This window comes from Scomber japonicus, chromosome 18 (assembly GCF_027409825.1).
Source record: "Scomber japonicus isolate fScoJap1 chromosome 18, fScoJap1.pri, whole genome shotgun sequence".
Classification (NCBI taxonomy): Eukaryota; Metazoa; Chordata; class Actinopteri; order Scombriformes; family Scombridae; genus Scomber; species Scomber japonicus.
The window spans coordinates 28,652,259-28,676,315 of NC_070595.1; the positions used below are offsets into that span (position 1 = coordinate 28,652,259).

Here is a 24,057-nt window from a genome sequence, read left to right on the forward strand (position 1 = left end):
GTATATGTGTGTGTATATATGTGTGTGTGTATATGTGTGTGAATATGTGTGTGTGTGTATATATATGTGTGTGTGTGTGTGTGTGTGTGTGTGTATATGTGTGTGTATATATATATATATGTGTGTGTATATGTGTGTGTGTGTATATGTGTGTATGCATGCGTGTGTGTATATGTGTGTATGCATGCATGTGTGTATGTGTGTATATGTATGTATGCATGTGTGTGTGTGTGTGTGTGTGTATGCATGCGTGTGTGTATGTATGTATGCGTGTGTGTGTGTGTGTATATGTGTGTGTGTATGTGTGTGTGTGTATATGTGTGTGTGTGTGTATATGTGTGTGTGTGTAAATATGTATGGGTGTGTATATGTGTGTATATATGTGCGTGTGTATGCGTGTGTGTGTATGTATGTGTGTGTGTGTGTGTGTGTGTGTGTGTGTGCCCCTCCTTGCCAACCCCTCCCTGCTCCTCAAACAACAGCTGAGTCACTAAATATAACTTCCTCATCCTGCTTTACTCCACCCCCCCCCCCCCCCCCTCCTCTCACCTAGCAGTGTTAGCTGTGAGGTAGCTCTCTCACTCTCTACCCCTGCACCATAGAAACCATAGAAACCAGTCACACACAGTAGGAGCTCATTTAAAAGCCAGGTTGTCACAGTTTTCCATGAAAACAGGAAACACTGCTTACACCGAGCTAACACACAGCTTTGATCTCTTCACGTGCGCCAAAAAACGCGCAAATTAAACATTACTTACACATCAGCTTAAACAAACACCTTCCACAATACATTTACAGATCATTTCCTATTCAGTAATGATCCTCCTTCAATTCGGCTTCCTCTGAATCCCTTAAAATACATTTAGTCCAATTAAAAAACACGTCTTTTGCCCTTTTGCTCCAAAATCATCTACTAAGAGTCAAACCTAGAGCTCAATTATGAGACATGAAACATGACGAATTGAAGACGAACTGATATGTAATGTATCTAGGAAGCATCTCGAGTCATTTAATAAGGATTACCAGCATTTCCAGATGGACAGGTAGGTTTCAGGATACATTATGAACCTAGTTTGGCGACAGGATTCCTCCAAAAAACGCAAGAAAACTGCACCGACCAGGGATCCGTAGGTCTCTCATTTAACTTAAAAATCGATGTTAAAATGAGGTCAATATGTTTTATAAACGAGCAGGAGTATCGATAATAAACATGATTGATCTGTGAGGAGGTTAGTTTCACCCTTTTAGGAGGAAACACTATCCAGTAAACTCACCTTATCCGGACTGCTGCGCCAAACTTCCCAAGAAAAACACTCATTTTTTGGAGAAAGCGCGTAAATTACCCAACACAACGCATCTCAATTTAACATGTGAATGCTTAAATAACTACTATACAACACGCTTGTCAATTCGGCATACATTACATATAAGGATAAAGTCTTTTTTAAAGCCAGTTTATAGTCAGATAGTCACAAGTTGTTGCAGCCGTGGGTGTTAAGTTTACGCATGAGCCGTAAAAAAAACCAAAAAAAACTGCGATTTAAGTCCAAATATCTATAAATTAAACCCTGACAGCATCAACCAGACTAATAAAGAGGTTTTAACAATTCATATAAATGCTAAGTAGTGTTTTATAAAGATGTGCACAGCTGTCTAGAAGCTATAAAAGCCTTTAAAACGTCCAGATTTGTGCTCCGTCTTGGGCCTGACCCTGGCCTGCGAAAGACACCCGACACACAGAAAAACTTCTCAACTCCTGGAGATAAAAGTTTCTTAGCAGCTCGTTTTGAGACACTTACGGTGGTAGTCCGGTGTAGTGGGTGTCTGGCCGGTGGGTCATGTCTCCAGACCCTCGGTAGACGTTGTTTTTGTCCCGGTGGAGTGGAAAGTGTCCCGCCGACCACACCTGACTGTCTGCAGCTGATGACCCACTCTCATCATCTGTGATGCGTTCACGGACTGTGGGAGAAAACACGATTCTTCATCTGGTGTGCTGCCTTCAAGGGGTGTGGGAGGGTTAAGGGTTAGGGGTTAGAGGTTTTGTGTGTGTGTGTGTGTGTGTGTGTGTGTGTGTGCATATGTATGTGTGTGTGTATTTGTGTATTTCTTTCTTCTGTCCTTCCTTCCATCTGTCCTTCCTTGCTTTCTTCCTTCTGTCCTTCCTTGCTTTCTTCCTTCTGTCCTTCCTTCCTTATGTCCTTCCTACCTTTCTTCCTTCTGTCCTTCCTACCTTCCTTTTTTCCTTTCTTCCTTTGTTCGTTCCTTTCTTCCTTGTCCTTCCTTCCTTCCTACCTTTCTTTCTTCTGTCCTTCCTACCTTTTTTCCTTTCTTCGTTTGTTCCTTCATTTCTTCCTTCTCTCCTTCCTTCCATCTGTCCTTCCTTGCTTTCTTCCTTCTGTCCTTCCTTCCATTCTTCCTTCTGTCCTTCCTACCTTCCTTTTTTCCTTTCTTCCTTCTGTCCTTCCTTCCTTTCTTCCTTCTGTCCTTCCTTCCGTCTGTGCTTCCTACTTTCCTTTTATCCTTTCTTTGTTCCTTCCTTCCATCTGTCCTTCCTTGCTTTCTTCCTTCCTTCCATCTGTCCTTCCTTGCTTTCTTCCTTCTGTCCTTCCTTCCATCTGTCCTTCCTACCTTCCTTTTTTCCTTTCTTCGTTCGTTCGTTTCTCCCTTCCATCTGTCCTTCATTCCTTCCTTTTTTCCTTCCATCTGTCCTTCCTACCTTCCTTTTTTCCTTTCTTCGTTCTAACCTTTCTTTCTTCTGTCCTTCCTTGCTTTCTTCCTTCTGTCCTTCCTTCCATCTGTCCTTCGTTCCTTCCTACTTTTCTTTCTTCTGTCCTTCCTTCCATCTGCCCTTCCTTCCATTCTTCCTTCTGTCCTTCCTACCTTCCTTTTTTCCTTCCATCTGTCCTTCCTACCTTCCTTTTTTCCTTTCTTCTGTCCTTCCTTCCATCTCTCCTTCCTTGCTTTCTTCCTTCTGTCCTTCCTTCTGTCTGTCCGTCCTTCACTATCTCTCTTTCCTACCTTTCTTCCCTCCTTCCTTTTGCCTGTCTTTCCTTCCTTCCTTCCCTCCCTCCCTCCATCTTTTTAATGATCCGGCCCACATGAGATCAGATTGGTGTGTATGTGGCTGATCTATGAAGCCGTCGACGTTCTTCAGTTTCCTGTCGTCCTCCCGGGTCACTTTGACCCCGTCTGTTTTCACTGTTCCTTCTTTCCTCCCTCCTTTCCATTCTTCCTTTGTCCGTCCTTCCATCCTTCCTCCCTCCTACCTTCCTTTCTTCCTCCTTTCCATTCTTCCTTTGTCCATCCTTCTTTCCTTTCTCCTTTCCTTCTTTACTTCCTTCCTCTTTTCCTTCCGTCCTTCTCTCCTTACTCCTCTCCTCTTTTCCCCTTTCCTTTCTTCTCTTTTCTTCGTCCGTCCTTCCTTCCTTCCATCTTTTCCTCCTTTCCTTCCTTCCATACTCCCTCCCTCTTTTCCTCCTTTCCTTCCTTCCTTCTCTTTACTCCTTTCCTTTCTTCTCTCCTTACTTTCTTCCTTTTCCTCCTTTCCTTCTCTCCTTACTCCTCTTTTCCCCTTTCCTTTCTTCTCTTTTCTTCGTCTGTCCTTCCTACCTTCCTTCCTTTCTCCTTTCCTTCCATCTTTTCCTCCTTACTCCTTTCCTTCCTTCTTTCTCTCCTTACTTTCTGCCTCTTTTCCTCCCTTCCTTACTCTTCCTCTTTTCCTCCCTTCCTTCCTTCTCTCCTTACTCCTGTCCTCTTTTCCCTTCCTTCCTTCTCTCCTTACTTTCTTCCTCCCTTCCTTCTCTCCTCTTTTCCCTTCCTTCCTTCCTTCCTTCCTCCTCTCCTCTTTTCCCCTTTCCTTTCTTCTCTTTTCTTCGTCCTACCTTCCTTCTTTCCTTTCTCCTTTCCTTCCTGCCTTCCTTCCTTCCTTCCTCTTTTCCTCCTTCCTTTAACAGGAGGGTTAAAGAGAATCGATTCCCACCAAAACAACAAAATCCAACACAAATAAAATGTACAATTGCCTTTTTATTATCATCATCATCATCATCGTCATCATCGTCATCATCACTTTTATAATTATTAACGATATTCAACAAAGAAAATTAACCACATGTCGCAGTTTCTGCTCACATTGAATGGAAATCATGTTTCAGTCACATGATGAAAACTAAAAATACAGACAGCTCGTATCTACAGGTAGAACGCAACAAACAGTACAGGTACAGAGAAACATCGTTAGAGTTACCTTTTACTCCACTCCACTGCGTGTGTGTGTGTGTGGGGTGTGGGGGTGGGTGTGTGTGTGGGGGGGGGGTGTGTGTGTGTGTGTGTGTGTGTGTGTGTGTGTTTCAGCTCATAATAAGAAATGTCCAAGCCAGCCGCCTTTGGTCATCGCTGCTTAGAAAAAAGAAAAAAAAAAAAACCCATATTCCTCCTCTTGGATGTGTGTGTGTGTGTGTGTGTGTGTGTGTGTGTGTGTGTGTGTGTGTAGAGTGCTGGCTGGGTGATGTAGTCCAGTTCAAACCAGCCGGAAGTGTGTGTGTGTGTGTGTGTGTGAACGGAGAGACCACACACACACACACGAACACACACACAGAGAAAAAGAAGAAGAAGAAGAAGTGAAGTCTCATTTTCTTCGTCTGCTGCCTGACGAGCGGCTCGGCGACTGTCTGCTGCCTCTGCTGCCGCTCCTGCACACACACACACACACACACACACACACACACACACACACACACACACACACACACACACACACACACACACACACACACACACACACACACACACACACACTTATTAAAAACACAAGCCGCTGCCATAATGGATCTCCAGGTTTAGACAGGTTTAGTGTGGGTGGGTTTCGTACCTGCGGCCGGGCGAGGACGGTCTCATGTACCTCGGTGGAGAATAACTGAGCGAGCGAGAATCTCTCAGCGAATCAGCCGGGACCCTCTGAGGCCGCGGGGGGCTGTGATAGGAGGACACAGCTGTCAATCAAACAGGGAGGGGGAGGGATGGATGGTTTGGGGGGGGGGGGTCGGTCTGTGTGTGTGTGTGTGTGTCTTTTATTAACATGTAAAATACTGATGTTTTTTTTTTTTTAGGAGTCAAACTATGAAACGGTCTTGAAAATTGTCTTTAGAATTCTATGTAGAATTTCAAAATAAAAGCACAGTGATAATTTAGATTAAAATTTTCTTTTGCATTGAAGTTTTTGGGTTATTTTATTTATTGTATGCCCATTTAGAATAGATAAAAAAAGAACACAATCAATCATGACTTGAATGTAGAATAAATAATAGGTAAATTAATAATTATAAATAATATGGGGTTTATGGGGTTTTATCAGCTGTATATTCACACAATGTTAACTTTTGTTTCTGATCATGTTTGAGTGAAATAAACCTTTTATTGAGTTCCAGACAGACATAATACTGATGAAATGTAATTAATTTAGTTTAATAAAGAAATCTCAGCCTGTTCATCTGTTTTGTGAATAGTAATAATATATATATTAAACACGTTAGATATTATTTATAGATTATTATGCTGCTGTTTTACTGGTGTGGCCCACTTGAGATTAAATTGAGCTTTATGTGGGATCAGTGAGTCCTTTCTTCCTTCCTTCCTCCCTTTCTTTCTTTCTTCCTTCCACCCTTTCTTCCTTCCATCTGTCCTTCCTTCCTACCCTACCTTTCTTTCTTTCTTCTTCCCTCCTTCCTTCCTTCCTCCCCTTCTTTCTTCCTTCCATCTGTCCTTCCTTTCTACCCTACCTTTCTTTCTTTCTTCTTTCCCTTCTTCCCTCCTTCCTTCCTCCCACCTGTCCTTCCTTCCTCCCCTTCTTTCTTTTTTCCTTCCTTCCCTCCCTTTTTCCCCTCCTTCCTTCCTTCCTTCCATCTGTCCTTCCTTCCTCCCTTTCTTTCTTTTTTCCTTCCTTCCTTCCTTCCATCTGTCCTTGCTTCCTACCCTACCTTTCTTCCCTCCTTCCTTCCACCCTTTCTTCCTTCCTTCCATCCATCTGTCTGTCATTCATTCTTCAGATGTTCGTTAACGAGCTCCGTCACCATTAAACAACGAGCGATGTATATCCAGTTTTCAGTTCTCACCTCTTTTTCTTTGTTTCCTTTTCATTCTCAGACGAGGAGGACGAGGAAGGAGAGCTCTGAGTTTTGGCGTTGCTGTTAAAAGAGAAATTAGTAAAAGTTAAATAACTGATCAGGATCAATAAGTAAAGCGATTGATTGATTGATTATCTGCTGCTTTACCCTTTCTCCTGCTCGGCCTCGGAGTCGGAGCTGTCTGACGAGGAGGAGGACGATGACGAGGAGGATGAAGATGAGGAGGAGGAGGAGGAGCTGGAGCTGCTGCTTCCGTCTCCTTTCTTCTTCTTCTCCTCCTTCCCGTTCACCGCGCTGCTCTCGCTTCTGACTGGCTGCTGCTGCTGCTGCTGCGGTGGTGGCGGCGAATGATTGGCTGCTGGTGGCGACCGCTTCCTGCTCGGGCCTCTCGACGACTGCTGCTGCTGCTGCTTGGCTTCTGATTGGCTGACGGCCGGCGACCTCCTGGAGGGCTGGGAGGCGCGAGCACCTGAAGACGGAGCCTGTGAGGAAGAGGAGGAGGAGGAGCGAGGTTTCTGCTCCGGCCGCCTCTTGTCGTCCTCTCGCTCCGGCCGCCTCTCTCGCTCCGGAGCTGCTTTGGCGTCTTTCCTGTCGCGGGTTGGCGAAGGCGACGAGGAGGAGGAAGAGGAGGAGCTGGAGGAAGAGGAGGAGGAGGATCGGCGGGGTTGAGGAGCCTCTTTTAGACGCGCCTGCTCCCGCTCCCTCTCCCTCTCTCTTTCCCTCTGTCTCTCCCTTTCCCTTTCCCTCTCTCTCTCTTTCTCTCTCTCCGCCTCCCGCTGCCTCATCCTGTCACGCTCCCTTTCTCGCTCTCGCTCTCGCTCTCTGGAGAGGGAGCGACTGTTCCTCCTCCTGCGCTGAGGAGACGCAGAGCGGCGAGACCTGAGAGAGAGACAACACGACATCATTGATATCATTAACACAACGTCATAAAAGACTATTGTCAAAATTGAAATCACGATCATTAAAACTTTTAATTTTCTCTCCCAGCAGCAGCCTTTTATCTGCCGCTTAACGCAACACACAGCAGAAAATGTGCAGAGATATTAGAGCTGAGCTGGTTACCATGACGACAGGTCACACATCACTTCCTGGTTTTTAATAATTAGTCAGTAAACTCTGTCTGACGCAGGCTGGAAACTCTGCACTTTTATTTACAGTTCAAACATTTCACCGTGTTTCAGCTTCCTGTTAAACTAACGGAGCTGGAGCGGTTTCCTGTCTAAGCTTTTCAAAATAAAACCTTTGTTATTGAGCGCTATCTTTAGCCTCCAACTAATAAAATCCTTGATTTTATTACTTTTGAGATCGTAATCATGATCAAAGTTCGAGTCATTGAGCAACCTTATAAAAGACAACGAATAAAAACGTTAACCCTTAACATACTGTTTATATACTGGAAGGGAGGAAGGAAAGGAGGGAGGAAAGAAAGAAGGAAGGGAGGGAGGAAGGGAGGAGGGAGGAAAGAAGGAAGGGAGGGAGAAAGGAGGAAAGAAGGAAGGAAAGGAGGGAGGGAGGGAGGAAGGAAGGACGGGACAAAAGAATGAAGGCAGGAAGGAATGAAGGAAGGAGGAAAGAAGGAAGGAAAGGAGGGAGGAAAGAAGGAAGGAAAGGAGGGAGGGAGGGAGGAAGGGAGGGAGGAAAGAAGATGGAAAGAAGGAAGGGAGGAGAGGAAGGGAGGAGGGAGGAAAGAAGGAAGGGAGGGAGGAAGGGAGGAGGGAGGAAAGAAGGAAGGGAGGGAGGAAGGGAGGAGGGAGGAAAGAAGGAAGGGAGGGAGAGAGGAGGAAAGAAGGAAGGAAAGGAGGGAGGGAGGGAGGAAGGAAGGACGGGACAAAGGAAGGAAGGGAGGAAAGAATGAAGGCAGGAAGGAATGAAGGAAGGAGGAAAGAAGGAAGGAAAGGAGGGAGGAAGGAAGGGAGGAAAGAAGGAAGGAAAGGAGGGAGGGAGGGAGGAAGGGAGGGAGGAAAGAAGATGGAAAGAAGGAAGGGAGGAGAGGAAGGAATGAAGGATGGAGGAAAGAAGGGAGGGAGGAGGGATGGAGAAAGGAAAAGAAGGAGGAAAGAAAGAAGGACACAGGAAAGAAGGCAGAAAGGGGGATGGAGGAAGGGAAGAAGGAAGGGAGGAAAGAAGGAACAGTCATAACAGACGGGGTCAGTTTGACCCGGGAGGACGACAGGAAGGTTAAAGAGAGACGAGCCTCTAGTTGCATCTCTGTCTCACCTGATTGGGGGGCTGCGTCTCCTCGGGCTTCTGGACCTGGATCTGCTCCTCCTGGCGACCCGTTCCCGATCTCTCTCCCTCTCTCTGTTCCTCTCTCTGTCCTTCTCGCTCTCCCGCTCCCTCTCTCTCTCTCGCTCCCTCGGCCGGTCCGACCAGGCCGGAGGATGAGGAGGAGACGCTCTCCTGGAACGGGAGGGCGGCGGTGCTTCCTGATATTGCCTCGGCGGCGTGCGGCGGGCCGGGGAGGTTTTCTGGGGAGGAGATCGTGACCTCCTGCTGGCCGACGGTCTCCTGGCGTCTCTCCCTCTCGGCTCGGCTTCGGCGGGCGAGTACCGCTCCCCTCTGCTGGCGTCTCGGGGGGGACTCGGGCTGTCTGCCTGCGTGGGACTGTATCGCTCCTGACCTTTGGTCCGGGGCGGCTGAGTAGGAGCAGAAGGAGGAGGAGGTCTCTCCCTGCCTCCTGCTCCTCCTCCTCTCTCCTTCTGTGATCGTCGGGGGGCGTCGCCCTCGGAGGCGGAGGCGGGACTCTCCTTCCTCCCGTTGGTTAAATACCTCTGGACCGCCGCCCCGATGGCAGAGGGCGCGCTTTTTTTCGCCGGGCTGCCTCCTCCTGCTGCTTCCTTCCCTGCAGCCTTCTTCCCTTTGCCCTCGTCTTCAGAGGAGGAGGACGAAGAGGAGGATGAAGAGGAGGAGGAAGAAGAGGAGGAGGAGGAGGAATCGCTGTCGCTATCGCTGCTGCTGCTGCTTCCGCTGCTGCTCCCGCTCCCGCTGCCGCTGCCACTGCTGCTCTCTCTCTTCTTCTCGGCGTGTTTCGTTTTCTCCTCGCCACGCCGCTCCTTCCTCGCCGGGCTCCTCGTCTTCTCCGGACGCTCCTTCGTCTCCGGTCTTTCTGTCCTGCCGGATCTGGATCTGGATCTGTCCCGCACTCCTTCGGCGGGCGGTCTGAGCGCCTCGTCGTCTCTCCTCCGCTGCGTGTCTTTTTCTCTCCTCCTCTCCTCCTCCCGCTCTCTTTGGCGCCCGTTGACGGCGGGAGAACGAGGCGCCGGCGACGACCGAGCGTCTCGCCTCCTGTCATTTTTCTGTTGAGGAGGAGGAGGAGGAGACGCCTCCCTCTCCGCTCTCCTCCCTGCCTCCTTCTTTTTCTCGGCGTCGTACGTAGCGCGTGGCGGCAGGTGCGGCTCTCTTTCCGCTCGGCGCTCCCTCTCTCCGCTCCTCTCTCTCCTCCTCTCGGGGGGAGGCGAGGGGGACGAGGAGTCGTGTCTCGTCTTTTTGTCCCATTTTTTCACATCTCTCTCCTGGTCGGCCTCTCTGCTCCTCGCCCTCCTCGCGTCCAGCTTAGGAGCAGGAGGTGGAGGTGAAGGAGACGAGGAGGAAGAGGAGGAGGAGTCATGTCTGGTCCTGAGTGGAGCGTTCTCCTTTCCTTTGTCTTTTTCCCGCTTTTCTCTGCTCCTTGAACGCCTCCCTCTCTCCTTCTCCATGCTCCGTGACCTCCTCCTCTTCTCCATCTCTCTGCTTCTTGATCTCCTCCCTCTCTCCTTCTCCATCTCTCTGCTTCTTGACCTCCTCCCTCTCTCCTTCTCCATCTCTCTACTTCTTGACCGCCTGCCTCTCTCCTTCTCCATCTCTCTACTTCTTGATTTCCTCCCTCTCTCCCTCTCGTTTTCCCGACTCCTCGAGCGCCTCGTTTTCTCCACCTCCCTGCCTCTCTGCTTCTCCTTTTCCTTGCTTCTCGAGCGCCTCCCTTTCTCCCTGTCGTTTTCTACGCTCCTCGAACGCCTCCTCTTCTCCATCTCCCTGCTCCGGGATCGCCTCCCTTTCTCCCGCTCCTTCTCTCGGCTTCGTGAACGCTTCGCCTTCTCGCTCTCCCTCGGTTTGCTCCGGGATCGCCTCCCTTTCTCCCTCTCTCTGCCTTTCTCCATCTGAGGAGGTGGAGACGGAGAGGAGGAGTCGTGTCTCCTCTTGGCGGGCGCCTTGTCTGTCGCACTCGTCCGCTCTTTTTCTCTCTCGATATTACTCGGCCTCTTCTACATGACAAAAAAAAAAAAAAAAAACATTTATTAGTGTCATATCTGGAATTAAATGATAAAAAGTGGAATGTAGTTCCTGTATTTACCCCGTCGCCTCCCTGCCGCTGCGGACTCTGCTCCTCGTAGCCTCGTCTCCTCCTGTCCGGTGATCTCCCTTTTCTTCCTTCGTCAGCTTTCCTCGACGTTTGGTCCGGCTGACTCTGACGCGACCGCAGCGGCGCCGGAGACGGACTGGTAAATCAAAAAAAGAAAATGTGTTTAAGCGTTCAGGATGATTCTGGGTGGGGGGCAAAAAGTCTGTTGTCATAGAGACGGGCGAGTGGAATAAGTTAGAGTTAAGATTTTTCCCTTAAACAATTTCAGTATTTGGTTAACGCCTAAAAAAAAGTAACTTTATCTTCATGTGACACAGAATATACAAAAACGGAAATATTTAAACTTTCTAAAAATGTTTTAGTACATCTCATTTATTCAAACTACCATTTGAAAATATTATATTTTTTTTAAATCTCATTTTAATGTTGCAAGCCTTTTTGTCCCTTCTCCTCCCCCGTAGACGGCTCCTCTAGCTGTAGCGCTATGCTTTGAAGTGGCCTCCTGCAGTAAACCTACCGCGCTGATGGAAAGTAAGAGAGCTACTGGACTTTTGAACGGCTTGTTTAACTTTAAAACACTTCCAGACGCTTCAGTTGACAAGTCAAAAGTAAAATGCAACCTGTGTCAAACGGAGTTTAACTACCACCGGAGTACGTGGAGTTTGAGTTAGCACCTCCACGCTAAACACCCAGGTGCAGCCAAGCCAGCCTCAGCTCCACCAAAGGACCATTTTGGAGTGTGGGAGTCGCAGCAGAGCCGTGATTGATTCCCAGTTAAGACACTCTGGTAAGAAATGCTTTACATTATGGGCTTAAAACTGCCTTCAAATGGAAAATAACAGGATTTTAAACATGCAATTCAAAACGCCATTAATCGTGATTAACTATGGAAACTCTGCGATTAATCTCCATTAAAAAAATTAATCGTTTGACAGCCCTAAAAATATTGTTTAACCACCATTGATCATTATCATTTATTGAAGGTGTTATATTCTCCTGTCTTATATAACAATGGACCATTACATAGTGCGTTATATAGTGTGATTGTACATTTTTACAAATGTTTCTCCATCAACATAAAGCATGCTCTCTGAAAGCTTCATTCAGGATTAATCACCAATTTATTAATGATGATGATTTAGTCATGAGGGGAAAGTTTGAAATGCCTGAACATGAACGGTATGTAAGGGGTTAAAAAACAAACTAAACCATCGTACGTACCTGTGATCGGAGCCGGAGGAGACGCTTATCTGTCGGGTTTTTTTCGGAGGACTCGTGCTTTCGCTGTGTTTCCCTTTTTTCTTTGACACCTTGTTGTGCTTCTCGTCTGAGGAGCTTTATTAAAAAAAAAAAAAGGGGGAGGGAAATTTATCAACGGGTGAATTCAGCAACAGCAGCGACGAAAACTTGTTTAAAAGATATGATAAAAATACTAAATTTATATTCATAAGAAGAGCTTTTAAAGTAGAGATTAGTGTAGTTCAAAGTGCTAAATAAACAACAATAATAATAATAATAATAATAATAATACAACAAAGAACAAGTTAAAGAAAAAATAAATAAGTAAATATAAATAAGTAGAATAAGAGAAAAGGTTAAGAGAGAAAAAATTAGGTTGAAATAGATTAAAAAAGAAAAGTAAAGTAAAATAGAAGAGGAAGTTTAATAAAAGATGGACTAAAACTAGGTTGAAAGAGATTAAAAGAAAATATAAAGAAATAAAATTGATATATTTAATAAGATAGTGTAAAATAAAGTAGACAAAATAAATAAATAAGTAATTTAAAACATCAAAAACAAACAATAGAATAAAATTAAAAAGACTATAAACTAAAGTAAAGTGTATTTAGAGCAGAAGTGTCAAACTCATCTTCATTCAAGGGCCACATACAGAACAATTTGATCTGATGTGGGCCGGACCAAGGGAGTAAGGAAGGAAGGAAGGGAAGATGGAAGGAAGGGAGGAAGAATGGAAGGAGAGAAGACGGTAAGGAAAGATGGAAGGAAGGAAGGAAGACAGAGAAGATGGAAGGAAGGAAGAAAGGGAGGAAGGAAGGAAGGGAAGACAGGAAGAAAAGATGGAAGGAAGAAAGGGAAGATCGAAGGAAGGGAGGAAGGATAGAAGGAAGAGGAGACAAGACGGTATGGAAAGATGGAAGGAAGACAGATGGAAGGAAGGAAGAAAGAAAGGAAGGAAGGGAAGACAGGAAGAAAAGATGGAAGGAAGAAAGGGAAGATCGAAGGAAGGGAGGAAGGATGGAAGGAAGAGGAGAGAAGACGGTAAGGAAAGATGGAAGGAAGGAAGGAAAGAGATTGAAGGAAGCAAAGGAGGAAGGACAGATAGAAGGAAGAGAAGACAGGAAGAATCGAAGGAAAGGAGGGAGGAAAGATGGAAGGAAGAGGAGAGAAGACAGTAAGGATAGATGGAAGGAAAAGAAGACAGGAAGGAAAGTGGGCCCGATTTGACTCCTTGGCGGGTCGGTTCTGGCCCACGGGCCGCATGTTTGACACCCCTGATTTAGAGTGATAAGCGATAACCAACCTGTTGTCTTCTTCTTCTTCTTCTTCGTCTTCATCGTCTTCGGACGCGTCGCTGAAACACAAAAATCTTACCGTTAAAATCTCGGCTTCGGAAAAAAGAAAAGAAAAAACCCAAACATGTGACGTCATTTAGAAAAGAAAGATAAAATAAATATACCGTTTCTTTTTCTTCTTCTTGGATTTCTTTTTCTCTTTCTGTGGAGACGGAGATCGACTCTCTGAGCTGCTGACAGGAAGAAAGAAAGGCAGGAAGGAAGGAAGGAAGGAAGGGAAGATTGAAGGAAGGGAGGAAGGATGGAAGGAAGAGGAGAGAAGACAGTAAGGAAAGATGGAAGGAAGGAAGGAAGACAGAAGATGGAAGGAAGGAAGAGAAGACAGGAAAAAAAATGGAAGGAAGAAAGGGAAGATTGAAGGAAGGGAGGAAGGAAGAGGAGAGAAGACGGTAAGGAAAGATGGAAGGAAGGAAGGAAGGAAGAAAAAATGGAAGGAAGAAAGGGAAGATTGAAGGAAGGGAGGAAGGAAGAGGAGAGAAGACGGTAAGGAAAGATGGAAGGAAGGAAGGAAGGAAGACAAGATGGAAGGAAGAAAGGGAAGATTGAAGGAAGGGAGGAAGGAAGAGGAGAGAAGACGGTAAGGAAAGATGGAAGGAAGGAAGGAAGGAAGACAAGATGGAAGGAAGAAAGGGAAGATTGAAGGAAGGGAGGAAGGATGGAAGGAAGAGGAGAAAGAAAGAAAGAAAGACAAAAAAAACAACTGAATCAAACCAACTCTTCGCTTTTCTTTTCTCATTAAACTTTCTTTTCTTTTTTCCTTTTTCTTTTCTTTCACCTGTCTCTGTTCTTGTTTTTCTTTTTCTTCTTTCGACTGCGTTTCTTTGGCGGTGAATCTGAGTCGTCTGAATCTTCCACCAACCTGCAAACACACAAAAACATTTACTTTAATTAGCCACAAAATCAGGATTCAATATAATAAAATAACTAATAATAACCCTGAGGATGGAAGGAAGGGAGGAAAGATGGAAGGAAGGAGGAAGGGAAGAAAGAAAGATGGAAGGAAGGAGGAAGGGAAGAAAGAAAGGAAGGAAGGGAGGGAGGGAGGGACAAAGAAGGAAGGAGAAATGGAAGAAACGAAAAGAAGACAGAAAGGAAGGAAGTAAGGGAGGAAGGAAGGAAGAAAAGAGAAGGAAGGAACAAAAAGAAGACAGGAATGAAAGAAAGGAAGAAAGGAAGGAGAGATGAGGGAAGGAGGGAAGAAAAGAAGACAGGAAGGAACGAAAGGAAAGAAGGACAGAAGGAAGTAAGGGAGGAAGGAAGGAAGGAGAGATGGAAGGAGGGAGGGAGGAAAACAGGGAAGGAAGGAACAAAAAGAAGACAGGAAGGAAGGGACAGCAGACAGGAAGGAAAGAAAGGGAAGAAGGCAAGAAGGAAGAGGGGAGGGAAAAGCTATAAAGCTAAATTATGAAAATTTCGGCTGCTGTCGCTAACGTTTGTTCTACTCACGTATATTTCTGTTGCTGCTGTCGCTAACGTTTGTTCTACTCACGTATATTTCTGCTGTCGCTAACGTTAGTTCTACTCACGTATATTTCTGCTGCTGCTGTCGCTAACGTTTGTTCTACTTACGTGTATTTCTGCTGCTGCTGACGCTAACGTTTGTTCTACTCACGTGTATTTCTGCTGCTGCTGACGCTAACGTTTGTTCTACTCACGTGTATTTCTGCTGCTGCTGTCGCTAACGTTTGTTCTACTCACGTGTATTTCTGCTGCTGCTGCTGCTAACGTTTGTTCTACTCACGTGTATTTCTGCTGCTGCTGCTGCTAACGTTTGTTCTACTCACGTGTATTTCTGCTGCTGCTGACGCTAACGTTTGTTCTACTCACGTATATTTCTGCTGCTGCTGACGCTAACGTTTGTTCTACTCACGTGTATTTCTGCTGCTGCTGTCGCTAACGTTTGTTCTACTCACGTGTATTTCTGCTGCTGTCGCTAACGTTTGTTCTACTCATGTGTATTTCTGCTGCTGTCGCTAACGTTTGTTCTACTCACGTATATTTCTGCTGCTGGCGCTAACCTTTGTTCTACTCACGTATATTTCTGCTGCTGCTGTCGCTAACGTTTGTTCTACTCACGTATATTTCTGCTGCTGCTGTCGCTAACGTTTGTTCTACTCACGTGTATTTCTGCTGTCGCTAACGTCTGTTGTACTTACGTATATTTCTGCTGCTGCTGTCGCTAACGTTTGTTCTACTCACGTATAATTCTGCTGCTGCTGCCGCTTACGTTTGTTCTACTCACGTGTATTTCTGCTGCTGCTGTCGCTAACGTTTGTTCTACTTACGTATATTGCTGCTGTCGCTAACGTTTGTTCTACTCACGTATATTTCTGCTGCTGTCGCTAACGTTTGTTCTACTCACGTGTATTTCTGCTGCTGCTGCCGCTAACGTCTGTTCTACTCACGTATATTTCTGCTGCTGCTGTCGCTAACGTTTGTTCTACTCACGTGTATTTCTGCTGCTAACGTTGCTAATGTTTGTTCTACTCACGTGTATTTCCACTGCTGCTGTCGCTAACGTTTGTTCTACTCACGTGTATTTCTGCTGCTATCGCTAACGTTTGTTCTAGTCACGTGTATTTCTGCTGCTGCTAACGTTTGTTCTACTCACGTGTATTTCTGCTGCTACTGTCGCTAACGTTTGTTCTACTCACGTGTATTTCTGCTGCTGCTGTCGCTAACGTTTGTTCTACTCACGTGTATTTCTGCTGCTGCTGTCGCTAACGTTTGTTCTACTCACGTGTATTTCCACTGCTGCTGTCGCTAACGTTTGTTCTACTCACGTGTATTTCCACTGCTGCTGTCGCTAACGTTTGTTCTACTCACGTATATTTCTGCTGCTGCTGTCGCTAACGTTTGTTCTAGTCACGTGTATTTCTGCTGCTATCGCTAACGTTTGTTCTAGTCACGTGTATTTCTGCTGCTGCTAACGTTTGTTCTACTCACGTGTATTTCTGCTGCTACTGTCGCTAACGTTTGTTCTACTCACGTGTATTTCTGCTGCTGCTGTCGCTCCCTCTCCAGACGCTCCTGCTCTCTCTTCTCCTTCTCTTTCTCTTTTCGGTCTGCGTGGAACGACGAGCCGTCCACGTAGTCGCTGCTGATGCCGAAGGCGGCGCGCAGGCGGTCGTTCTTCTGCTGGTTGGCGGCGGCCAGAGCGTGAGTCTCCGTCACACTGAGAGGGGGAACAAGTAAAAAGACAAAATAAAGCAATGGACGGGCACTCCTGTCTTCTTTTCCTTCCTTCCTTCCTTCTTGTCTTCTCTTCAATCTGTCCATCCTCAATTTCATCCTTCATTCTTCCCTTTCTTCTATCTTTCCTTCCTTCCTATCGTCTTTTCCTTCCTTCCTTCCATCTTTGCTTACCGTCTTATCTTCCTTCATCTTTTCCTTTCTGCCATTTATCCTTCCTCCCTTCTATCTTTCCTTACTGTCTTCTCTTCCTTCCTTCCTGTCTTCTCTTCCTTCCTTCATTCCTCCCTTCCATCTGTCCTTACTCCCTTCCATCTTTCCTTGCTTCCTTCCTTCCATCTGTCCTTCCTTCCTCCTTTCCATCTTTCCTTCCTGTCTTCTCTTCCTTCCTTCTGTCCTTCCTCCCTTTCATCTTTCCTAACTGTCTTCTCTTCCTTCTTTCCTTCCTCCCTTCTATATTTCCTTCCTGTCTCTTTTTCCTTCCTTTAATCTGTCCTTACTCCCTTCCATCTTTCCGTCCTGTCTTCTCTTCCTTCCTTCCATCTGTCCTTCCTTCCTCCCTTCCATCTTTCCTTCCTGTCTTCTCTTCCTTCCTCCCTCCCTTCCATCTTTCCTTACTGTCTTCTCTTCCTTCCTCCGTTCCATATTTCCTTCCTGTCTTCTCTTCCTTCCTTCTGTCCTTCCTCCCTTTCATATTTCCTTCCTGTCTTATCTTCCTTCCCTCTTTTTAATGACCCATATGAATGACTTTGACCCTCCTGTTTTAGAGCCTGACCCGAGAGTCTAATTAAGACAAATTATTATTGCTTACGTTGGTCTGTCGGTGGTGGCGGGAGCCGGCTCCTCTTTCTCCTGAAGCATCATTCTGAAACTGTTCACCTTCTCCTCGATCTCCTCTGCAGAATACCTGAAAACACAAACGGAGAAAGATTATTTAACAGCGTACAGAAGTCATTAAAAGCAACACGTGAGACGACGACGTTTAAATATGACTACTATGTTGTCCACTATGCACAGATTTAGTTATATAGGCAATGTTTTTTCTAACCCTAACCCTTTTTAATTCAAACTTAATATATGCGAACATATGTTTTTTATTATTTATAGGAATGAATAATTAAATAATGCATGCATTGGTCTCCAGTTTTCTCTTTTAACATTTTTATTATTATTAATTTTATATTGTATTATTTTCTATCCATCTATTATTATCATTCTATATTATTAAGGACAGCTGGAAGGAAAGAAGGAAGGAAGGAAGAACGGAAAATAAGACAGGTGCTTATGATTGAGCTCTTTTAATGCACTTTACATTTTAATCTTTAATTTGCACTCTATGTCCTTTTAATGATTTTAAAGCAAATCATTATTTTATGCTGCAATCTTATATTTAATGCTCTATTCTAGCATTTTATTTCTCTTTCTATTTTTCTGTACTTTGTTTTTATTATGGGGGTGGTGGGGGGGGGGTTAATTGTATGTTTTAAGTTTCTCAAATTACATGTTTTTCTGTTTTATGTAAAGCACACTGAGTTTCCATTGGGTATGAAATGCGCTATATAAATAAAACTGCCTTGCCTTATATATTTAACTTTAAACACAGTATTATATATTTTATTTTACCCCTGCTCCTCCATCATGTCCTGCAGCTCGGCACACTTGACCTCCAGCTGCCTCTTGCGTTGGTGCTCCAGGATCTCTGCGTTGGGCTGCCTGTTGAGCTGACTCTCCAGCCGCTCGCGGTCCTTCTCGTCCCGCTCGCCGCCGCGCTCGTCCCGCGGCCGCTTGACCCGCAGGCTCGACAGGTTGCGCTGCACGTAGCCGTTGGTGCCGCTGCCCCGCGGAGTCGTGAGGCCGATCCCATTGTACATGGCTCTGAGAAAGAGACGGAAGAGAAAGTGCAGAGGGCTATTAAAACTATGGCGATTATATAGATTCATCATGGAGACAGTCCTGACTTTCACTGTGATTATCCCTCACATACTGTTCATATCCTACAACCTCTCAGCAAGCTCCCCTCATATAAAGTGTCTCTACCAAATGTTGAACCACAGATCTATTTAGAAAGCATCAACAGCCAATACATGTGATTAAACCTTGATCAATGTTTCAGAGAGCAGAGAGAGTGTATTTTTTAGCTCATTTTTGGAGGGAAAAACAGTTCCTATCACACAATATAATGTCCTATTTTACCTCAGACATGAAAATATCACATAGCAATAATGATGGAAATGTTATTTTCTATGTAAAGGTAAAATGAGCAGAGCTTTCTAGAAGTGTGGCGTTTATTGTAGAACCATTAGAGCCATCAGTCTTCACTGCTACATCATAAAAAGAAATCCTCATAACTACTATCTTATTTAAAATATGAACTATTCATTTCATTAAAACACATGGACATAGATACTAGGGACATAATAGTATCGTGATAATACCGTATCGTGGAGCCTCTGATGATTCCCTCCTCAAATAATATACACAAAACAAAAACAAACCTAAAAGTTATAAAACTAGTTTTATAAGTTATCGTTGTAAAGTCTCAAGGCTACAGGTGCAAAGGAACTCCATCCGACCATCTAGGAGGATTCAGGGGAACATTTATTAGTCAAATGCATCATTCTGGTGAACTCTGAGAGCAAAAGTAAGAGTTTATATCTATGAAATATTAAAAAGGCTTTACTGTGGTGGCACAAATAAGACTCTTTCTTCCTTTCTTCCTTCCTTCCACCTGTCCTCCCTTTCTTCCATCTTTCCTGTCTTCTCTTCCTTCCTCCCTCCCTCCCTTCTTGTCTTCCTGTCTTCTCTTCCTTCCTCCCTCTCTCTCTTTCCTTCCTTCCATCTTGTCTTCATCCCTCCCTTCCATCTTGTCTTTCTGTCTTCTCTTCCTTCCTTCCTACCTACATTCCTCCCTCCCTCCCTCCTTTCTTTCCTTCCTCCCTCCCTCCTTTCCATCTTTCCTCTCTCCCGTCAATATTTCCTTCCTTGCTTCTCTTCATTCTTTCCTTCTTACCTTCCTTTAACACGTGCGCAGAAACAGGCCTGTTGCGTGTTTACGATGACTAAAGCGAAGATAAACTAACTAATAAATTACTAACACTCAGTAAATAAGAGTAAAGGAGCTAGAGGGAGATAAACACACCGCTGTAATGTTTAATAAGTGAGAAACGAGGCGGATTGCCAGCTTTCTTCGGGCCTCTGCTAAGCTAGTTTAAGCTAACGTGTTTGTTACGTACCTGTGTTTTCCCGGGGGAAAACGGCGTCAGAAGTGTTTGACGACGATGTGCCTCTTGTTCTTTATCAGACACCAACAATAACAAACTTGACAATAGCTACTTCTTTGTAAAAACAAACAAACAAAAGAAAACCAATAAAGCTTACACGGCTAGTTAGCTCTGAGGCTAGCTGCTCGCGTCTCCAACCGAAGGAGGAAGATGAAAAAACCGGTTGACGTCAGACGCAAGGGACGCAAAGTGCGACGCGTTCAGGTGCCGTAAGAGAAAATGAGACTCTCAGATAAAAAGATTAGTGGAAGAAGTATTCAAAATAATTTAATTGAAGTAAAAGTGCCATTATAGTAATCTAAAAAAAAAACTTAATTACAAGTAAAAAGTCCTGCATGAAACGTACTACAATAAAAGTATTATGAGTGGTGTAGTTAAAGTATTACATTAAAAGTACATAAATAGTTACAGTATTACAGTAAAAGTACTGCAGTATTATGAGTGATGTAGTATGCAGTATTACAGTAAAAGTACTGCAGTATTATAGTGATGTAGTATGCAGTATTACAGTAAAAGTAGTGATATATTATTATATATGACATCATTAGATTATTAATAGTGAAGCATCAGTGTTAGAGCAGCATGTTACTGTTGTAGCTGCTGGAGGTGGAGCTAGTTTATACTATTTTATATACAGTTAGCTAGTTTATACTACTTTATATACAGTTAGCTAGTTTATACTACTTTATATACAGTTAGCTAGTTTATACTACTTTATATACAGTTAGCTAGTTTACACTACTTTATATATAGTTAGCTAGTTTATGCTACTTTATATACAGTTAGCTAGTTTATACTACTTTACATACAGTTAGCTAGTTTATACTACTTTATATACAGTTAGCTAGTTTACACTACTTTATACAGTTAGCTAGTTTATACTACTTTATATACAGTTAGCTGGTTTACACTACTTTATATACAGTTAGCTAGTTTACACTACTTTATACAGTTAGCTAGTTTATACTACTTTATATACAGTTAGCTAGTTTACACTACTTTATATACAGTTAGCTAGTTTATACTACTTTATATTCAGTTAGCTAGTTTATACTACTTTATATACAGTTAGCTAGTTTATACTACTTTATATACAGTTAGCTAGTTTATACTACTTTATATACAGTACAGTTAGCTAGTTTAGTCCAGTGGTTCCCAACCTAGGGGTGGGGCCCCTCCAAAGGGTCAGCAGATAAATATTAGGCTGACTTTCCACCACTGCAATTCTGCCTTACAAAAGCCACACTTCAATGCAGCATCTGATGATTATAACAAACTATTATAGCCCAAAACCTCAAAATAAATAGAGTTACATATCACATAGAAACACAGGGTATCCTTAGAAGTGAGAGTGTAGAACTAAGTCCATTTTATTAATTGATTATCACTTCAGGTTCCATTTATGTACTAGTATCTAACACAAAGTTTACCAAGAAATCACTGCATGCTGTGATTTTCTATGTAAACCTTGTGCTGGTGAAGACTGTCTCCTTGTGGCAGAAGACAGAACTGTAAGTCCAGATAAGAGTTTCAGGTGATGGTGAATAAGCATTAAATACTTCAGGATGTTTAGCTGCATAATATCCAAACTTTGCCAGAAAAAACATCCAAACTTTAGACAGAAGCATTATTAACTTTCTTTTTTTTTGTCAAATCACAAAACTGCACAATAAGCAAATTGGGACGGCTGAAGCTTCATATTAGCTTCAGATCAACTTTTAAATCCATGTTTCCAAAGAAGGAGGACTGTGGATTTAGTCCTCCATCACTTCCTGTAAACATGATGAAGGATCTAATGGTCAGTATGAACAGGAGGAATCATTACAGCAAGAAAAACTGCTTTAATGTTCATTTAGGATCCTGATTGTTGATTTAAGACACAGTTGAAAACTTGTGAACTCATCCTTTAAATTAGTCAGCCTAGGCCAAGCCTCTTAAGGTCAGTCACATGACTTTGTAGACAGGTCTTTAGGTGTGCATATAATGAAAGGACATCAAGATGTGCCAGAGACGGGACGCTGAGCCTTGATTCTAGCTTCAGCTGTGCTCTCCTGCAGAAGCAAAGGGACTCATCAGCTTCTTAGGAACAGTTTTCTCCTTCTTCATTAAACTGGGCAGGTGGAAGAGGAGCTGCAGACCGCTCCACCCGTCCGATGAACGCATGCCTCCACAGGGAGTTCAGTTGCAGCAGTGCATGACTTTTCAATATCATCCATTAAATGTGCCACCTTTAGACAGGAGGAGGAGGAGGAGGAGGAGGAAGAGGTAATTTTCCAATCAGCTAGACTGAGCCCAGCTGGTCACACTCTGCCAATCAGTAAATGATGTCACCGACAGGGGCGATGACGGGGATTTTGGGCCCCAATGAAAATAAATCACATCGGGCCCCAACACTACAACACACAGGTGAATCTAAGCACACCTCTACCTGTGAAGGCTTGTAACTCTCCTGCAGTCCAATAATAACTTTACAATATCTACTGTACTGACACTGAGCTGTGATCATATAACACTGTGTTAGACATGCAGGCAACATTCTGCATACACGTAAAGCCTTAGTTTAAGTGTAAATGAAATATTTTATTAATGTCTTTTAATGATATATTCTAATAAAACAAATGAATGTTCTCATATTTTTTAAGGACCCCTGTCAGTCACGGGGAATTTGAATCGTCCTAACTTTCCCCCCCTTCATGGCGCCTCTGATCACAGATAATGAATCAAAATGATATAATGTCCTCTGCCAACAGGAACACAAATAGCACCACAATTATGTTTTACAGTATAATAATAAACTTACAACAGTTTCATAGTGAGCCAAACATGTCTGTAGTAAAGAGTAGGGTACACATTTTTTATGTTTTATAGATATAACCTCTTAATTTTGCTCTCAGAGTTCACCACAATGATGCATCTGACTTAACAATGTGCCCCCGAATCTCCCTAGAGCGTCAGACTGAGGTCCAACCACCACAGTCTCTCAAAGTTCTGTGGGAAACACTGATATTATATAACCAGAGCACAAAAAGTAAGGAAATGTGTGTTTGGTAGATTATTTCTTTGCTGTAACAATGTTTCTTGGTAATAAATGTTACACTGATGGAAAACCTGTTTATTTCCCTTTTAAATGGAGCCACATTTTTAAGGAACATGCATTTGTGGGATGAGCAGCAGAGCTGAGTCAACATGCTTGTGTTGGTCACTCTGGCACGAACAGAACGCCCAAGCTTATATGGCATCATGCTGTGGATTTTAATGGTTTGGTCCACATGAGATAAAATATGACTGTACTGTATGTGGCCCTTGAACTAAAATGAGTTGAATACCCCTGCGTTATAAAGAAGACATCTGAACCTAATTTAGTAGCAATGACTCAAAAATATAGTGCAGAATATTAATAAAGAAAAAGAAAGATAAGATATTCCTTTATTAGTCCCACAGTGGGGAAATGTGCATTATTACAGCAGCAGGTGGACAATAAAAATAGAATATAAGAGCAGCAATAAGAAAAGAAGAAAAGAACAATAAATAATAAGTATAAAAACAATATGAACAATAATAGTAATAGTGTTGAGGTTTACTGGGAGCAGTGCTGGTTGTACAGTCTGACAGCTGCAGGGAGGAAGGAGCTGCGATATCGCTCCTTCACACACTTAGGATGAAGGAGCTCTCCAGTGCAGTCAGTCAAAAAAGGGCTGAATATTAACAATGATAAAACATGGAATATAAATTTAAAAAAAGATTGATTGATTAATTATAAACAATGAGCTCCTGGTGGGGAAACGCAGTAAACCCAGCAGTCAAAGTGTTACTGGCTACTGCTGTGAAATTATACTATGCATCTATCTATCTATCTATCTATCTATCTATCTATCTATCTATCTATCTATCTATCTATCTATCTATCTATCTATCTATCTAATAAAGTATCTATCTATCTATCTATCTATCTATCTATCTATCTATCTATCTATCTATCTATCTATCTATCTAATAAAGTATCCATCTATCTATCTATCTATCTATCTATCTATCTATCTATCTATCTATCTATCTATCTATCTAATAAAGTATCCATCTATCTATCTATCTATCTATCTATCTATATATCTATCTATCTATCCATCCATCTATCTATCTATCTATCTATATATCTGTCTATCTATCTATCTATCTATCTATCTATCTATCTATCTATCTATCTATCTATCTATCTATCTATCTATCTAATAAAGTATCCATCTATCTATCTATCTATCTATCTATCTATCTATCTATCTATCTATCTATCTATCTATCTATCTATCTATCTAATAAAGTATCCATCTATCTATCTATCTATCTATCTATCTATCTATCTATCTATCTATCTATCTATCTATCTATCTATCTATCTATCTATCTATCTATCTATCTCTTGTACAACGCCACCTTTAAAAAAGAACCACATTTCCCAGAATGCAGCGGGGCCTGGTGCGACGCAATTTTCTGAGCTATAAAAACATCCTGCCACCGTTAGGACCGTTAGTGAC

The 24,057-nt window shown here is 43.4% G+C and overlaps 1 protein-coding gene across 6 annotated transcripts; it reads right to left on the reverse strand.

Moving 5' to 3' along the window:
* Positions 1–4,288: 4,288 nt before the first annotated feature.
* srrm2 (serine/arginine repetitive matrix 2) lies at positions 4,289–19,655 on the reverse strand. Of its 6 annotated transcripts, none has more exons than XM_053338136.1 (14): positions 19,478–19,655; positions 17,868–18,119; positions 17,056–17,151; positions 16,042–16,227; positions 13,828–13,911; positions 13,157–13,222; positions 13,001–13,051; positions 11,680–11,793; positions 10,450–10,594; positions 8,337–10,360; positions 6,267–6,998; positions 6,108–6,179; positions 4,868–4,969; positions 4,289–4,688 (listed from the first exon to the last, which is right to left on the reverse strand). In XM_053338136.1, exons 2-14 carry the CDS (start codon positions 18,113–18,115, stop codon positions 4,625–4,627), a joined length of 3,984 nt encoding a protein of 1,327 aa, XP_053194111.1. In that variant the 5' UTR covers positions 18,116–18,119; positions 19,478–19,655; the 3' UTR covers positions 4,289–4,624. The 6 variants fall into 6 exon arrangements, 4 of the variants coding, with proteins under 4 accessions (XP_053194111.1, XP_053194113.1, XP_053194112.1 ...); XM_053338138.1 differs by having other exon boundaries at positions 4,289–4,679; positions 13,157–13,225; XM_053338137.1 differs by having other exon boundaries at positions 4,289–4,685; positions 13,157–13,225.
* Between the last annotated feature and the right edge of the window lie 4,402 nt (positions 19,656–24,057).

Coding starts and splice junctions, on each gene's coding strand:
- srrm2 (XM_053338135.1), bottom strand. CDS start 18,115: ATGTACAATGGGATCGGCCTCACGACTCCGCGGGGCAGCGGCACCAAC. Junction 16,228..17,055: donor GCCACCACCGACAGACCAAC/GTAAGCAATAAT, acceptor TCCCCCTCTCAG/TGTGACGGAGACTCACGCTC. Junction 6,999..8,336: donor AGACGCAGCCCCCCAATCAG/GTGAGACAGAGA, acceptor TCTCTCTCTCAG/GTCTCGCCGCTCTGCGTCTC.